Source organism: Nyctibius grandis, chromosome 10, assembly GCF_013368605.1.
Source record: "Nyctibius grandis isolate bNycGra1 chromosome 10, bNycGra1.pri, whole genome shotgun sequence".
Taxonomy (NCBI): domain Eukaryota; kingdom Metazoa; phylum Chordata; class Aves; order Nyctibiiformes; family Nyctibiidae; genus Nyctibius; species Nyctibius grandis.
This window is the reverse complement of record NC_090667.1, coordinates 4,695,030-4,712,541: the sequence shown is the minus strand read 5'-3', so window position 1 is coordinate 4,712,541 and position 17,512 is coordinate 4,695,030. Positions and strand designations below refer to the sequence as shown.

General features: G+C 42.7%; 2 protein-coding genes across 4 annotated transcripts in view; one reads left to right on the top strand and one right to left on the bottom strand.

Annotated features, from left to right (window-relative positions):
* Nucleotides 1-3,461, top strand: part of FAM13B (family with sequence similarity 13 member B) — a 50,215-nt gene extending 46,754 nt beyond the window's left edge. For all 3 annotated transcript variants that reach the window (XM_068408734.1, XM_068408732.1, XM_068408733.1), the window contains one exon: nucleotides 1,100-3,461. In XM_068408734.1, the coding sequence (XP_068264835.1) occupies nucleotides 1,100-1,223 (124 nt within the window). In that variant the 3' untranslated portion in view covers nucleotides 1,224-3,461. The remainder of the gene's footprint in view (nucleotides 1-1,099) is intronic.
* Nucleotides 3,462-6,255: 2,794 nt separating this feature from the next.
* Nucleotides 6,256-17,192, bottom strand: PKD2L2 (polycystin 2 like 2, transient receptor potential cation channel). Its single transcript, XM_068409254.1, has 14 exons — nucleotides 17,135-17,192; nucleotides 16,868-16,969; nucleotides 16,489-16,622; nucleotides 15,004-15,260; nucleotides 14,029-14,250; nucleotides 13,197-13,425; nucleotides 12,557-12,727; nucleotides 11,444-11,625; nucleotides 10,066-10,186; nucleotides 9,229-9,330; nucleotides 7,983-8,062; nucleotides 7,821-7,890; nucleotides 6,899-7,020; nucleotides 6,256-6,449 (listed from the first exon to the last, which is right to left on the bottom strand). The coding sequence occupies exons 1-14, from the start codon at nucleotides 17,190-17,192 to the stop codon at nucleotides 6,332-6,334; spliced, it is 1,968 nt and encodes a 655-aa protein (XP_068265355.1). The 3' UTR covers nucleotides 6,256-6,331.
* Between the last annotated feature and the right edge of the window lie 320 nt (nucleotides 17,193-17,512).

Sequence of the window (17,512 nt, the reverse complement as noted above, 5' to 3'; positions counted from 1 at the left end):
ACATTCTTGTGTACTTTTAATAGTGGAGGAAGCCTGCTCCTGAGTTTTATTTCCTCTATTACAGTCTGTAAAGCATAATAATGAAAATGGAAGAAGTGTGTGTTTTTTTTTTTTAATTAAAAAAATTAACATTTTAAAATATTTATTAAAAAGTGTTTTTTATATTAAAAAAAACCAAACCTCAGATTATCCCTCTGTTATTAACGTAGGTCAGGGAAGTTTGCCTATTTGTCCTTTGTTCCAGTAGGTCAGTCCTGACAGTAGATACTTGCTTTACCAATAAAGGGGTAGATAATTTTTATTCTTCTCTGTATTGTTTAGTTCATTTAGACTTCTTATTTGGATATATGTTGTTATTAATTTGATTGAACTGTCGCCCATTGTGTGTAACAGGAGGTTTTTCGAGGTGTATCACCTCATGAACAAAACATAACAACATTCTTCAGAGGTCAGTCACTTTCTTGACTGGCAGATGTTCTCACTTAACTATACTTTCTACTCTGTTTCTTCTTAACTGTAAACTCCTGGACCATTGGTCACACAAATTCCACTAACATGGCTTCATCGTGCACTTATGAATTTGGGATGTAACTCCTTTTGACTTTAATGGCAAATAATGAGGTTAATAATGAAGGGTTGATTTAAAAATAAGTCAGATTAATAGATTAATTTATTATAGGCCAGTCTTAAATAAATAAGAGTAATTCTCTGATATCAATTTGTGGGTCAGTCTATATGCAGTGAAAATACAGATGGACTTAAATTTATTTGTGTTTTTCTGTAATGTATACATAGGATCTGAAATGAAAGTCTTCATATCCTGTTAATAAAATCTCCAGAAGAACTTAAGAGAACGATTTATAAACAATACTGCAACAGTTGTGCTGAATAAATGCTGCTGGGTTTTCTGTTCAGTTTTTTAGGTGATGGCAGTTTTAACTACAAGGAGCTAAAATACAACAATGTGCCTGTTATTGGTGTACCAGCTGCCAAACATGTTTTTATCTGCCCTAAGATAACTGCACGTTGCTGCTTTTGTGTTTGGCTTGCTGCAGTGTGGAGGATTTTCTTGAAACTTAAGTGTGCTTCTTTTTTCCAGGAACGTACAGAAAGAAGATCGGGTTCCAATGCTTGATGAGTACAAGGAGTACAAGAAAATTAAAGCCAAACTTAGGCTGTTAGAAGTCCTTATCAGCAAACAAGATTCTTCAAAATCTATTTGAATTATATTCCTCCAGCCCATTGAATAACATGATATTTCCATATACTACCGCTGTACTTATTGGGTGCTTGTGTTCATTTGTCATGCACTGTTGAAAGAATCCAGTTCGTGCACTTTATTGTGGTGCCACTATAACATGTTTGAAGGGTAAGTAGGTCCTGTCTAGAGAGCAAGTAAGATTTCTAAGTTCGAGACTGCTCTATCCAACTTTAGCAAACACAATTTCCATCAAAGTTTTGTGTTACAGATGCATCCATCTTGTTCCAAAACAACCATAGCTTTTTTTTTTCTTTAGCGTTCAAGAACTCTGAGACTTTTGTTATTACCAACTTTTTGCATTATTGAAGAAATTATTAATACCATAATGCTACACCGAACTACTCCTCTTGCCTATTTTTTTATTATGGGGGGAAAAAAAGTCAGCAACTTAAACGTACAGCTCCTTTTCCTGGAACATTTAAAAAACAGACTGAAATTCCTTTCAAAGGACTGCTGTGGAACAACTTTAATTTTTGGTATTCTAAATTGCACCTATAACACAGTCATAATTAACCTCTATGGATTTTGCTCGTTACTGGTCACATTTCCTCCTTGATAAAGATGACAGTGGACAAACCAGAAAGTGACCTTGCTTAGTGTCTTTTAAAACTTGGGAAACTGAAAAGTTTTATCACATGCTGCCTACAGGACTTGTGTTACTGTTGTTCATTTTATCATTTTATCGGTTATTGTTTATCAACTAGTGGTGACATAGTGTTTTGTCTGAATTGGATACTGCATCTCCACTTTCGGAAGATTTGAGGAACATAATGAACATTTCGGTGTATGGGAAATCTGATGGCGCTCAGACTTGCGTAGCTCCAGCAGAAAAGAGCTGGCGTAGGACAGTTAAAATTCCACTGTACCTGAAATAAGTACGGTATCAAGGGCTAAAATCAGTGTAGTTAATGCACACCACGGGGTGAACTGTCGGTTTTGAGTGAAAAAAATTACTGCTGTTTATCACAATTTTGTTTTACAGTTGGAGAATAAAAATAAGTTATCTAACCCTTATGATGTAAGCAAAACAGTTTATGGGCCTTGCATGATTTAGCTTCAGAGTTGAAACTAAATAATGTTTTGAGTATCACATCTGCTGTGCTGAATGATGATTTAGCTACTAGCTTTATGCTCTGCAACAGCCATCAGCAGCTGGTTTTGATCTGGCAAAATCTAAGTGTTAATTTTACCTGGTGCTTTCTCAATATTTTTTTTTCCTTCAATGTATCAGTTTGATTGTGGCCATGTTTTGCATGCACCTCCTCTCACTGCATGTTTGTATGACTGGCTAATGTCAACATAGCTATTATCCACACTGCTTTATGAAAGACCAAATATGAACTTTCTCACAACGTAAGAAATGGCTAGCATGTAACCTCATAGACTTGCTGTTTTGTCAGGAAGCATATGAAATAGGTTGAAAGTAGGATTTTTAGTGCTCAGATTTCATCTGTGTACTGTAGAATGCTACTCGGTTTGTTTTACTCTGCTTGTAGGCATGTAATCTTGGAATTCAGAAAAAAAAGAAGCACTAAAACTATTGAGCACTGGTCGTATGCTGTTTTGGGTTTTTTTTAACTGCAAAATGATCTGGGACCTTAGAGAATTATGAGGTTAAACTAGTCTTGAGACCATTTATCAATTTTATTCAGTTCCATTGTGCAATGTACACTCAGTTACTTTTCTATCAGTCTGCAGACACGGGTGTATCCAAACATTGAAACTAATGTGTACTGTATAGTGTTGTACATGAATGTTTGTGTTTTATATACCACATGCAAAATGTCAATATGCACTATTTAAATGTTTTAAATAATATATTCCTCCTTTATAATGCTTAAATCTATATGATTCCAATATTTTTATAAGTGAGTGAGTGATCAGACTGGTTCCAATTCAGAATTAACAGCTGCTTTGTGTTTGTTATGCAGTGTTTGGCTGTTTATTCAGTATAGTAGATAAGCATGGCAACAGTTACGCTGAGTGTGTTTTGTGCCATCCCTGTTGAGCAATAAATAAATGGTAGAACTAGGCATTTTGTGATATAACAGTTTTACTTTGGTAAAAGCAAAACCTATATATCTATATGGATATATAGATATGGAATATATATAACTAAACCAGATATAATTGCATTGCTATGTCTGGTGCTCATTGTATAGACTTTTATAATAAAAGTACCTTAACCTTTATTGTCATATATCTTTGTTTCTCATCATGCTTTTCCCTCTGCTGCCATCTCTTAAAAACAAGAGATGAGTCCTTCGCTATTCCTGGATGTATTTGTAGTTGAGGCAGGGCCACCCGCGCTGGCCTGGGGCTGAGACAGCCCTTGATGAAGCGGCAGCAGTTTGAGCCTTGTTTTACCTGTTCAGACTGTGCCTCTCAGCAGAGCCAGCAGGGAAGTGACCAAATCAGCTCCTGAGCCGACAGCTTGGCTTACGGTGCGGTGTGGGCTTCGGTTCCTGCGAGGGTGCCAGCCTGCTGCGTGGGGACGCGGGAGCAAACTGTGAGTCTCGCTCATTCCTGCGCCAACGGCAGCAACTTTGGGAGTAGATGGGGCTGATTCAGCCGTCACTGGGCTAATTAATTCACTGCCAATGAATACACCTTCAGCTGATCAGCAGTATTTGATCGTGTCTCTATATCCATAATGATCTCTTAGTCTTAAAATCAGTATCACAGCAGTTACTGCTGTTTGTGACCAGAACACACAGTTATTGCACACACTTCTGTAAACACAAGATGATGCTTTTCCTCTGGACCAAATAGATTTTTTTCATAGTATATTGATGTAAGTTCATATGAAAAGTGATTGAGGTCTTTCCAGCTGACTTTTCTGTTGTATTTTGTGTAAATCCACCTTTTTTCAGCCTAAGGCCTGGCAGGGGACAGAAGAACTCGTGAAGGTGAAGACTCTGCTTGTGGATGTGTGGCAGTGCAGGGAAATGGGAACAAGAAAAGGAAAGTTGAGGAAGCAACTGAGGGAGAGGAGACAGAAGGCAGCCTTCAGTACGTTCTCTAGGTTGGGACAGAATAACCTTCCCTCTGATCATATCTCTCCTCTGAAGACAGGGGAAAAAGAAAGCTCAGATTCTTAGGACACTGGCTTGAAGAATGAACAAGGTCTGTTCTTCCATCCTCTGTTTTTCCTTAGCATTATTTGTTCAACGAAGCTTGCTCTGATCAAGATGCTGATGAGAAGACAAAAGTCCCTCAAATAGTGGTTTAGTGGGAACTGCTTCAAATCCATGTGCTACAAAGCAATGAACTAAGAAGATTTTAATGAAGGAAAATAACATGGTTTTAAACACCATTAGCCAAAATGGAGGAGAAGCAGTTATTTTTGAGGGTGCAAAAAGCCCAGTGATACTGGGATGGATCTTCCTTGCTGAAGAACCAGTTCTGAGACAATGCAAATCTATGGTATTCCCAGCTTTAAAGTCTTTAAAGATGTTTGCTTGGGCCATTATGTGACGGCAGGGCAAAGAGCTTGCTGGGAAAAGTGAGGCAGGCTATAAAGAGGGTTTCCTGTGCCCCAAAGGAGTAGAGCAAGGATGAGGAGTGCCTGAAAGCTTCTGTGAAGTTCTGGTGAGTAACTGTGGCTAAAGGTTTTGAGACCTCTTTGTACAAGAGGGGTTGCCAGGAGAAGGAAAGGTCAGAGATGCCAAAGGTGCAATACATTGCTTTCCTGCATGTCAGGCAATTTGAGTAATCAAGATAAACAGATCATGGGTGACCTATGTTTTCTGGGACAAGTGTCCTGGGATACTGCACAGCAACAAGAACCCTTGGGAAGGGAAGAGGTGGTTTTATTTTGAACTGGTCACTTTTAGAAAAGAGACGATGTCTCGGCTTGGCCAGAAGATGAAATACAAAATCAGTGAACCCTGGCAGGCAAACCAGTGTATGGCTACATTGTGCTGCTGGGCTGAAGTGATCTCTTTCTGCATCCCTTCAAGTGCCTGTCCGCTCCACTCTCCATGAGGCAGCTCCTCCACAGTGTGATGAGATGCAGAGAGACCAGACACCACGTAGTAGCTTGATAGTGCTCTGCAGGACATAAGGCTTTATAATATTATAAATCCTTGTAGGATTTATATCACTTCTGGGATGCTTTGGAGGCTGGGGGCTGCATGCTGTGCGTGAGCTGAGATGTACAGCATGCAGAACTTCCCCGGGGCAGGGACTGGGTGGGGTGGGGTGGGGTGTTGCAGCCTGGTGGTGGGCCCGTGCTCAGATGTGCTATATTTCTTCCTGTGGCTGAGTCCCAGCAAAGAACAAGCATTCATGGCTACATAGGAGTAGATAGTTTCTGGCCTGAACATAACACCTGGTCTCTAAGGCAAGGGGTGTAAATGGATTTAGGAATGAAAAGGATGGGCTGGAAAGCCAGGCTGGGGAGGCACACGCCCTCCAGTGGTGCCAGCTAGGAAGGCCTGAGCCAAATAACTCAGTGAGTGGTTGAGGTCCTGAAAGAATCATATTTTTTTTTTCTCTCTGAAAGCATCAGTAACTTGTTTCGGAAGTAACAGGTGCCTGGAACAAGAATTGTTGCGAGATAAGCATTAACCTTGGCAGCAGATGCACTAGCAAATGAAAGCGGTTGGGGGAAGTGGGGGCTCGTGACCCGTGTGCTGGACTGTGCTCGGCGACTGAGGGTTGTACTGGGCTACGCAGGGCCAGAGGTGGAGAGGAAGGTATGGAGCAGGCCCGGGATGCTGCCGCTGCTCATCATCCGCTCTCTTGGTTACAAGAGCGGCTGGCTTCTCTCTGTGTCTCACAGCAGCCCCAAAACAAGGCAGAGGAATAAATGTCGTTCAGGCATTTGTAGGGATGCCTACCCAGAACTCTAGCAAGGTGGGTCAGTTCTTTCAGAGTTAAAGAAGCACCTGAAACTATCAGAGAAAAGCCCCAGAAGCAGCAATGGTATATACCTTTATTAACATTCCTGCTTCTCTTATACAGAAATAGAAAAAAATAAAGGGGGGGGAGGGAATGGGGACTTTGGATTTATTTAAACCGTGTGAAGACTCAGGCCACCTCTGTTACCAGATGAGCTCATGCCTTTTACTGCACTGTCTTGCCTGAAGTATCCTTCAGTTGTTCCATGCTTTTCATAACTCTCTTGAGTTTTGCATTAGTGTAACTTAATTCCGTCTCCAATTCAGCTGCACGCCTGAGGAGCCTGGAACACACAAACACAGGCACACGTCCTTGAGACGGCGCAGCCCTTAAACTTGCATTTGCAACTGCCCTCTTGGCTCACTTGTGTCAGCTGCCCTGGGTCAAAGTCCTGACATACCCCTTCACAAGCACAAGATCTTACAGTCTCTGTCCCTCTCCTTGGGCAGCCACAGGGAGATGTTCTGGAAGAGCGACAGTATTTAAATTCTTGTCCCACCTCATTCTTGACTAATGTCCTTACAAGCTGCTCTACTAAATCCTTTCATTTCCTTCTTCCCTCCCTGAGGGCAGCTCTTGTCAGTCAGTAGAAGAGCACTTAAAATACCTTAAAATCACTGACTTTATGCTGATCTGTCTCTCAGTTTGTCACTCAGTGAGGGTTTCAGCTAAGGCTGCAGCTGCCTGGGGACAGGAATAAGTCTGCAAGAACAGACCGTCACACACACTTACTGCTGAAATTCTGCCATGGTGACGTAGCTCTGAGCTGTGGCCGAGTCCATGTCCTCAGTATATGGATACTTCTGATGAAGTGTCTCTTCCCCCTTCTGTAGCTTTGATAACTTCAGATAGCTCTATTCAATACCAGAGGGATTAAAAAACAAAGAATAAATCAGACAAAGCCAGCGTGGCTCACTGGGACACTTGTAACACCATCACTCATGCAGGGAGGGGACATGCATGCCAGAAAAGATTTATGCAGCTCTGGGGAGAAAAATGTTCTCCATCTGAAAGTGGATTTTACCTTCTGGCCCTTCCAAAAAGACAGGATCTAGGAATATACATTTCTTTTCAGAGTTGAGAGAGATTGCTAGCAGTGTGTGTAGCAGTGTTTACAGCTAGCCAAGGGGCTTTTCCCTCTCTTGTTGTAGAAGTGTTTTTTTTAAAAGTATGTTTTAGAAGTACTTGCACAGGCTTACCCCAGATATGGAACTACTAAAGACTGCTGGAAACCTTTTTGTAAAGCAAAAGGAAGCTACAGTAATCTTGCTGTAGATGCAGCCCATGATGCAACAGATCGCTGTAAAAGTTGTTTGTTTTCCATACATCTGTTTCTGTTTAACATTTGGGCAAATGCCCAGCTCACAACTTTATACCATCGCTAAGACGCACTGACCTCGCCCTACTGCCAGCTCTGCTATTGTAGTGTATGACCTTGCCTAAACAAGCTTTCATTTGAAGTTTTGGGCATAATTAGTAATTTTTATTTATTTATAGGCCTAGCTTTTGCTATTCCTGTGATGTTAAAAATAGTGTCCTGGGGAGAAATACCTTTTGTAAGTAACAGTGGGGACAACTGTGACTCCTTTTGTATTATTCAGCTTCTGAAATATATTCAGCAGTTTCTAAGAATATAGGAAAGAATGAAGCCTACCTTTTCATTGGCACCATCTCCATTGGAAAGCTTAGAAATATTCATTCTTTTGGTGGCTGAAAATTCCTCGCTTGTCATTCATGCAAATGAGAAGAGACAGAAGTCCTGTGAGAACAGGTCTGCGCTTGGTGCAGGGGGTCACAGCAAATGCTGAGATCCTACCTTTCCGAGCTCTCATCTGCTGGATTTGTATCCATCTCTGGTTTCTTCAGCTTGAGCTTGGCAAGGGCCTTGTTGCCACTCTGAATGTAGACAGGGAAAGTCAGGCATGTTAATTGGCTTGTGTTTAACCAGAGACACTTTTGCACAAGGACTTGAATGCAACGAACAAACAGTCTGCATAATGCCTTGGCAATTAAACAGAAATCCCACCAGTCTATCAGTTTGTTCCCTTAGCTCAGCTCTGAGAAGTTACCCTCCTATATCTCAAATTTGTCATGAAATCCCTAAAGGCAATAGCCAGCCAAATCCAGTAAGGGTTTCTGTTTTCAGGCATATTCAGTTTAATCTTGCTGTCGTCCAGGATGAGAGTTTGGGTGGTGGAATCTAAGCTGTGCTGTTGCTGACCAAACTAGCTGTATCCTGGCTAGGAACCCCCCTTTCCCCTTCCTCAATGAAAGCCAGGCTTTGCAGAGCAATGTAACTTGTGTCTATGCCGCTCATAAAATCCTACAGGAACATTTCAGTAGATAGGGCTGCCAGCCCTCCTCTGCAGCGGGGTCACTGTGGGCCAGCTCGGAGAAACGCAGTCTGAATGTGCAGGTCTCTCATCCCACACCTCTCTCGATGTGATCTCATGGTGACGCTGTATTCCCCAGTTAAATTCAGGTTTCTAGGTGGAGGTACCGACTTGTCCCAGCAACAGAACCACGTGCAATCTCTTTGGCTTCGGTGTGTGCATTTGGCAGGAAAGGAGGAGGTCATAATTTCAAGTTGAACTGAAAAGTTAGGGGAGGATTTGTCCCCCTTTTGTACTCATTTCTGGCACATAAAAATGGTCTGAACTTTGTGGAGTTTTAAAGGTACATATTTCTGCTTGTCTTCCCATGCGGAAAACATCTTTATTTTCTCAGTTTGGAAGAGCAGCACCAGTAAGCTCTGCAGAAAGCTGATGACGGGATACATCACAAACCAGGCTGGTCTTAAATATTGCTTTTAAAAGGGTGCAGTAAAGGTATGCTGCTTGCCCCCTAACTGCTGTGCTACTCTTACCTTTGGGAGCTCCTGTGGGTTTGACTGAAGGATGTCTCTGTATCAGTCAAATGTTTACTTAAAGTGAAAAATCAAATATTGGGTGTTCTTAAATGGTTATGGCCCAGCTGTTTAAGGCTCTTTGCTTAGTGATATAGCTTAGAATTCCTTCTCTTATCTTGAATTAAATGAGGTAGTTACAGAAGTGTTTACTTACCCGTCTAAAGAGGTCTCTGATCTGCTGTTCTTGACGGGATATCACTTCGAAGTCTGCTTTGACTTGTGAATAGGTGCCATTTATAATGGCCAAAAACATGTTCTGCACAGGAAGGATGCAGTTAGATACTTGCTTCTGGAAATTGCATTTGTATTATGCTGGGGCTGTTGTTTTGCGGGCTGTTCCATGCTAGGGCAGGTAACTAGTGGAACTGAAGAGCTTTGCTGGGTGTAGATGGGCTCCTAATGCAGTTAAATTATCTGATAATCTTAGGGTCTTAGGGAGTATTTTTGGGAGACAAATCACTTATTTCCCATCTGCACTATCAGCTAAAAGGCCCAGTTCCTTGGAGGTAACGGATTTCCTGTCATATACTTGTACCTTGTTCGGATGGTGTTTCAATCTTAAGTAGTTAATGAAAACATCAAGCTACCTGATAAAGCAAAGCTGCTCCTACACAGTCCCATCAAAGTCTCTCTTTAACCTTCCTACCTGACAGGGCTGACGTTATGCAGTTTTCAAGAGCACTCAATTAAGTTTTCAGAAATTAAAATCTCAAGAAATGGGTGGTGCAGTAGAGTGAAAGGTGCAACGTGCTCGTTTTGTGGTGCAAAAGCCCTTTTTTGGGTGTTTGGAGGAAGGGAGAGCTGTGAAATGCCTTGCCAGCTGGGAACTCCTACAAGAGAGTTCAGACCATCTCTCTGCCCAGGGGTACTGAGGGGCAGCCAGGGCAAGCCCACTGTTACCTTGGGGTGGAAAACACACTCTCAGAGCACTGTACAAGAGTTCTTCTCTACTGCTTATGCAAAAGGATACACATTTTAAGATGATACCTACCAGCAATATGAAGAACACAAAGAATACGAATGTGATGAAGTAAATAGGTCCAAGGATTCTGTTTGCTGCTTCTATGGTTTCAAAATCAAGATCTCCCAGCACAATACGGAACTGTGTAAAGCTAGGAGTAAAAAGTACCAGAATGAGGCTGACTGGCTTCTCCTAAACAGAAGTATTGTGAGCATTACTGAAAAAAAAAAAAGCTATAGGCACAATTAAGACTGATTCACCATTACCTTAGTCATGGAAATCAAAAGGCAAGCCAGGATAATAGTGCAATGGTAAACTGGGCATTTAGCATATATTTGAGAATTTGAAAGTACAAAGGAATTTTTAAATTGCGTGTAGGAAAAAATACTTTCATTTTGAATAAATCCCCTGGTTTGGGGGTTTTCTTTACATTATTTCCTTTCTGTTCTAGCTTTATGATCTCTTATCTTCTGTTAGTACCAGAAGGTAACAGTATAGGTCCCTATGTCCCCCTAGAGGGGATTTTATTCCTAGCTAAGACAAATATTTATTTCTCTGTATTGCAGCATCTTAGAACTATCTCACATCCAAGTGGATCCAAAATGAGCTATTTTTTCTGGTTTAGAAGTGCCTTAATTTTACATGAAAAGCTGCTTTCAAACAGTCTGGTACACCAGAGAACTGTCAAGTTGTAAGAAACATAGCCATGGGCTAAAACACAATGCACACTGCGGGTGACAACTTAGGGTTGCTACAAGGTGCAAGGACCATCAAAACCAGTTCCAGCTGGCATCTGGAATTGATCTGATGATGTTGCTACAGTGAGTGGCTGAAAAAAATCTGGGGAAGAAAGTAACAGAGCTAGCAGATGGGATCTGGGGACTCTTGGCTATGCAGCTGGCTGTTTTCTTAAAAGAGCTGTAATTCCTGTTTGCAAATGTGCTCAGCTTGTGCTCCAAGCCCCATGGGTCTCTCAAGCAGTTCCTCTGTGGTTTTCATGCTGGGGACTCTATCACCTACCCAGTGGCACGTCTGCTGGGTAGCTTCAGATTCCTGCTTTTGAAAGAGGCAAAAGAGAACAGCCTGCTGCCAGGCCGGCCCGATTGCCCAGGGGCCTGGGTACACACGACAAAATTGTGCTGGGAACTGGGGGGACTAATAGCTCCATTGGGTGAGCTGCTCCTGAGCTTCCCCTTCTTGTGCTTCCCTGACCTGTTTAATGTACGTGTGGTCTCTTTTGAGCATATGAAAGCTTTGGGAAACAGATTGTATAGACAACAAAATTGGTTTTACTCTATGAAATAAGCTTAAGTCTTGGAGACCTGTACTCTTAAGTTCTGCTTAGCAGAAACTGGTTTGCACCTGCACCAACTGAGGGTTTTGTATCAAAAAGTTTAGAGTAGCATACATGCAGTAGTAGAAAGTGGAAAACTCTTCGACTTGCGACCCGAACACCACATGGCCTAACTGGGCGTAGGCAAAGAAAATGATGAAGAACATGATGGAAAATCCAATGAGGTCTTTGGCACAGCGAGATAAAGTGAAGGACAGCTGCGTCATGGTTCTGTTAAAGTTTACATATTTAAATACCTGCAAGAGAACAGAACATGTTGTTGGGGGATCACAATGTAGTGCAACTTCTTAATAGAATTTCTGGAATGTTATCAGTAATCATAATTTACAGGTTAAGTCTTACCTAGAAATAAGTTGCATGGTATGTATCTGTAAGGAGAACTAGGATTGGGTGGGTTTCTGGAGAAGATGAATATTCTGCAGGACAACTATGCTTATGTGTTAAAGCTAATAGTGCGTGGACAGGTCTTTGCTGGGTACTGGTATGTGTAATCAGCTCTAGTAGGTATGGACCCCTGGTCAAGGAGATTGCAAGCCATACCACTCTCCTGTATCGGAGGGTTCCCTGACAGGTTGAGCTGGTAAGGAGCTCTCTGGTTTGGCCCCAGAGCACCTGGTTAGGAACAAAAGTAGCCCCTAATCTTAGAGAAGCTTGCTACTCTGTCCAGAGATCAGCAAATCTATTCGCAAGTAAGAATGAAGTTAAAGGTGTCCTGGCACAAAGCCACTTCTGCATCAAGTTCTGACACATTTTGCCTTCCTCTGCAGGTAAAAAGTAGCTACTGTGTTCACAGCTTTTGGCTACAAAAGCTATGAATAGCTTCACCTATTACAGCCATGCCATCTGTATAGGTCAGGCTGTGACCTCGATAACATTGGGTCTAGGATAAGTCTGAGTTTGAGGAGGCTGTTTGGCCATGGTAATTTCCCAGCTGCTCCAACGGAGACAGCTGCCCACATGCAAAATTTTCTCTAGATGGGCTTGGAATTTGTGTGACCCATGTTTGTGAGAAGGAGGTAATTTTATACTCTTCTGGAATCTTGTAATCAAAATTCTCCCTTTTAGCCCCACCTTTGCAGTTCACCCATGGAAAGGTAAAAGTGAACATTTATGCTGTGCTTAGAAACACTGATTCTCAAGTACGAAAAAGGGAATAAGAACCAATACCCTTATCCAAGCAAAGAAGATGTTGACAGCAATCATGTTGTTGTAAAAGACTTGCCAGAATGCAAGGAAATAGAAGTCTGGATATACGTGGGCATCAGACAGCAGCTCTTTCATTAGCAGGGACACTTCTACAGTGCGGTAGATGTTGAAGGCAATGGACAGGATGGATACCTGAAGGAAAGCAGAAGCCAGTGAAACTGAAGTCCAGCTACATCCTCGCTCTTCAGACTTGGCATTTTGCACAGGAAAGACTGTACTTTAAAAGGCCCTTGGTTAGATTTGAAGAACTTCAAGTTTTTTCGTAAACTGTATATATGAGACTTTATTGGCCATATCATTTGTAATTGTACTGTGATAATTCTGGGCTTGTGCTATGTAACATGCTGCACGCAGTCTAATTTTACTGTGTTAGCTCTGTTACGCACTAGCACTTCCCTGCTCTGCAAAGATTAAGGCTAAAACAAACAAGGTGAATAACGAGTAGAGAGGATGTGGAGCCACAGCAAGGCTGGAAAAGAGTTCAGGTGTGCTGAACCACGGTGGGCCACATGGCCTCTTCAGGGTAGATCAGTGGGTGCCTGAATGACCAGGACTAGCCTTGGCTGGCAAGCACAGAGGTGAAAGTCATGGGTTAGCTTACCACGAGCAGCAGCAAATCCAGCCAGTTCCAGGCACTTCTGAAATATTCCTTTCTCAGTTTTACAACTTTTATAACTTGCTGGATTAGGAATATAATGATAAAGAGGCAAAAGGCGACTTCACAAGAAGCCAGGAAGTAATCGTAATATGTGACGTATCTGAGGAGCTTCACAGAGTAGATATGTGAGGAGGTGAGAGCACCCCCAGCAGCAGGGAACTCAACCACCAACCTGAAAAAAATTGGGGACTGGTGTTAGTTACCATCCCTTTTAAATCATCTCAGCCCTTAATTTTCTATTATTATTACCTCATTAATAATACCTTACAGGGACTCCTACACCTGTAAGACCTTCTTGTAAGGGTTAACGTTAAGTCCCCCATGAGAAGAGTATAACATGATAGGGAAGGCTGAGGGGAAAATGAGCTCTTGGGATACCCAAGCTATGGTGTTTGATTAAAAGCCTTTAAAGAAACTATGTCTCAGAAGAGCAGACGTTCACCCTACCCCGAGTCCTTTCCCTTCATTAGCTGATAACAGGACTAATAATCCAGTCTTTGACCTTGCAAAAGGCCATGAAATCTATTCCAACTGACAGCAGCAACCAGCTGTACAGACCAGACACCAACTATTACAAAAAACCAGAAAGGAAGGATCTGGGTCTGCTCCCTGCACTATCTGAGTTTCTGCATTTTTAATGAATTACTCTCTTGCCAGCTGCTACCTGAGAAACACGGCTACGCGTGCCTGAGGTGACCAGCCTTTCCTTGTGTCCTTATGGAATCATCATGCCTCAGTAAATTCGATTTCATGTGTAGTAAAGGTAAGAACTCACTTGATTATACAGAAGAGGTTTACATTAGCATTATATGTTGAGAAGTCGATAAATACAACCCTGGTTCCTCTAGTGAGCCAGCTGTTCTGCCTGAGAAACACCAACTTCTCCACGCTCTCCTGCTTCGATTTAGGTAAGGTGAACATATATCCTCCACCGTTGTACAAGCCCACAGATCCCCAGTACCATAGGGACAATGAGGGGGCTGGGGTGTATTTCCATCTATCAGAAATGGCAAAACAAAGCAGGCTCAGCTTATGGAAACTGGACTGAAGTAAGCTTTAACTTCTATTTTATACAATCTTTGTTAGTTCTTGTGTTTTTCTGCATCCACAAGTATTTAAGCCAGACCTTTAAATTACACTTTTCTTTACATGAAGTACGCACAAGACATACGGCCTTAAGATATTCCCATTTATTTACTCAGTACATTCACAAAACAGGAATTGCTTATGAATGTGGATTTCAGCCAGCGTGGGCCAGACAGTTTATTACCTTAAAACCTTTATAGGTAAATGGAATACCTCTGGTTTACATAGTTCATTGTTACTGTGGCATGTTCACATGTTCTTTCGTTGCATTAAATCAATGCTAAATGAAGCGTGTGAAGCAGGCCTTGTGGCTCTTTCCAGGGCGTTTTAGCATGATTCCAATTTATAAACATGTGATTTAAACTCAGGCCTCATATAATTGAGCATTTCTCCAGAGATGTTAGTGGAGATAGGCCCACTAACATGTGTTTCTGCTGAACTGGGCTCGCTGTTTCCAGTTCTTCCTGTCTCTCTGCTATAGATTTCCCATGCCAAATTCCCGTCTATAATGTTGGCACAAAAACAAATCCGTGGTTTATCTCAATGTAAACAAGAGAAAAACTCAGCTAATTGCATGCACGGTTGTTAGTAACTGAAGAATACTGGCATTAAAGATTTGGTTAGGTTTTCAAAAACATTTCTGTGCTGAAGTAGGATGACTTACTCAGATTTGTTCCTCAGACCAAAGCCAGACCTGTCTTCAGCTCGGTAACGATACTCACTGTAACAGTCTTCGAAAAAAGTATGGAAATAGGGGTAGATGGAGCAAGTGTTGTTGCGTACTTTCAGCTGGCGAATCTGGGCTACTCCTAACAGTAAATTCTCATAGTAAATATGGCTGTTGTTGTTCTGGAGGGTTAATGTTGCGTTGTCAAACCATTTGTCCCAGTAGAGCCCATCCAACAGCGGTCCCTCTGCAAACTATACATACAAGTGAGGTTAAAGTTTCAAAAGAAGATTTAAATACCACTATTTACCCCACTTTTTAGCATACAAATCTCTACAGGGTTCTCAGGTTACTTATAGCTACAGAGTCTAAGCTAGAATACAAACAATTCCCACCTATGTACTGTCTTATAAATATGATATATTTACATCATTTTGCTATGAGTCAATTCTATCCCATATGCAATTCTGTCAGAGATATCTCATGGGATTATTCAGGGTAAGGCTACAACATACGTCTGTTTGGGGTTTCATTGAGAAATTCTGCTGAATTTTAAACAAATGTGTTTAAACACAAACATTATACGTTGTTTTAACAAAATCTGGTGGTTATCTTAATCTCTGAAGATCTGTTTTGGGATATATTTCCGACTAGGTTTTTAGTCATCTGAATCTAAATGAAGAAGTATTTATTTTTGAAGGCAGGGAAAAAATCCCTCTTTTTCTGGGTGTTTCTTAGATGCAGATAAAGAGCATTAAACTTGGGGAGAACATTATTCTGAGCACAGAACAACATGCTCCCATGGCTTGGCACCATCTGAGCATGTATTACACCATTTCTAGTACATCAGTACACATTGTATAGCAAGGGCTCACTATTTTATGGACTAGCAATAACAGACACCATGAGAAGAGGGAGTACAATTCTTCCAAATGAATTGTTATAACCAGGCTTTTCCATTTTTAAGGAAGAGTAGGGTGAGAAACTGCCTTCTGCTGTCAGCTGGGCAATGCTGGTAATTTTGGGAAGTCCTCCACCTAGTGAAAACAGAGGTAAGTGTGTTGTAACCGTCACTGAAATAGGAGGTAAAGTAACAGCAAACCAGGTGAACCAGGATGGTAGATTTTCCCGGCTGCTCCAGTGGAAATCATAAATATATTTTTCTAACAGCTGAAAGTCAAAAGAACTGTAAACCCAAAATATTTCTGTTTTTTATTGAAGCTCTTTTCAGACCAAGCCTAATATTGAGAATTGGCTTATTGTTTTCCTCGACTGATTATTCACAAGTATCAGTATTATTGTTTGTACCCAGAACTTCTCCAAATGCATTTTAAGAAGTTACTTGCCTTTCTTCAGCTGAAAGCACAACATCTAGGACATGGCTTTTAGGAGAACCACGAGACTGTATTGTTCTGAACTAACGCTAGGAGCTTCTTCACTTGTTTGCTCTCCAAGAAAACATCTTTGCAATGAAAGCCTTACCCTCCAGAAATCAGCTCTGCTCCCAATACTTCTGAAACTGCTCCCGTTGTCCTTAGAGGAGGAGGGCTCCAGGAAGAGACGGGACATGAGTTTGTTCAGGTAATACATGTCCGTGCTCACCATGCCAAACGCCACTGGAAAGAAGGGGCAAGGAGGGGATGCTGGCAGACTGAAATTAAAGGATGGCAACAGCTTCTAATCGTGCTGCTCTGCTTCAGCTGTCAGTAAGTCATGCTGCTAGATAAAGGCATCAGAGCAACTTTGACCTAAGTGACACTTTTGGGTGGAAGACAGGTGGAGTAAGGAGCACATACAGAAAGAGGTACAGCTTACACATTAATTATTTGTAAACGGTCACCTCAGCTGCTTGATGACTTACCTATGCAGAGGTCTGTCAGGAAGACGATGTAGATGACCAGCTCCCGGAAGGTGGATTTCAGTTCCACCTCGCTGCTGCAGCTGACCCGGGGGGTCTCGGCATCTGCTCGGGGAAAGGGCGGCGGGGGCGGAGGGGAGTCAGCGGACAGACCCCCCCTGTCCCCGGCGTGGCCCGCTGCCCTCCGGCGGGGACGGCGGGCCCAGGCCCGGGCTGCCCCGGAGGGGGGAGCAGGGCCGTCCCCGGGGGGAGCGGGGCCCCCTCACGCACCGCTGCCTCGCCGCCGCTGCTCCACCGCGGGCCACTGCCACACAGCCGGGGGCTCCATGGCGGCCGGGCCGGGGGCGGCTCCCGGCGCTGCCCCGTTTGGGATTCAAACGGGGATTCAAAAACACTGCTGACGGGAGGGTTCGGGCAGGGGAGCGGCCGCGGGCTGCCCTGGGTTACCGGCGGGGCTGCCCTGGGTTACCGGCGGGGCTGCCCTGGGTTACCGGCGAGGCTGCCCTGGGTTACCGGCGAGGCTGCCCTGGGTTACCGGCGGGGCTTACACTTATGGCTGTTTGATTTTCGCTCGCGGTGCTGAGCTTGTTGTGAGCCAACAGTCTGATAAGTCACAGTCACTCCTTGATTAAAGGAGTAAGGATGGAA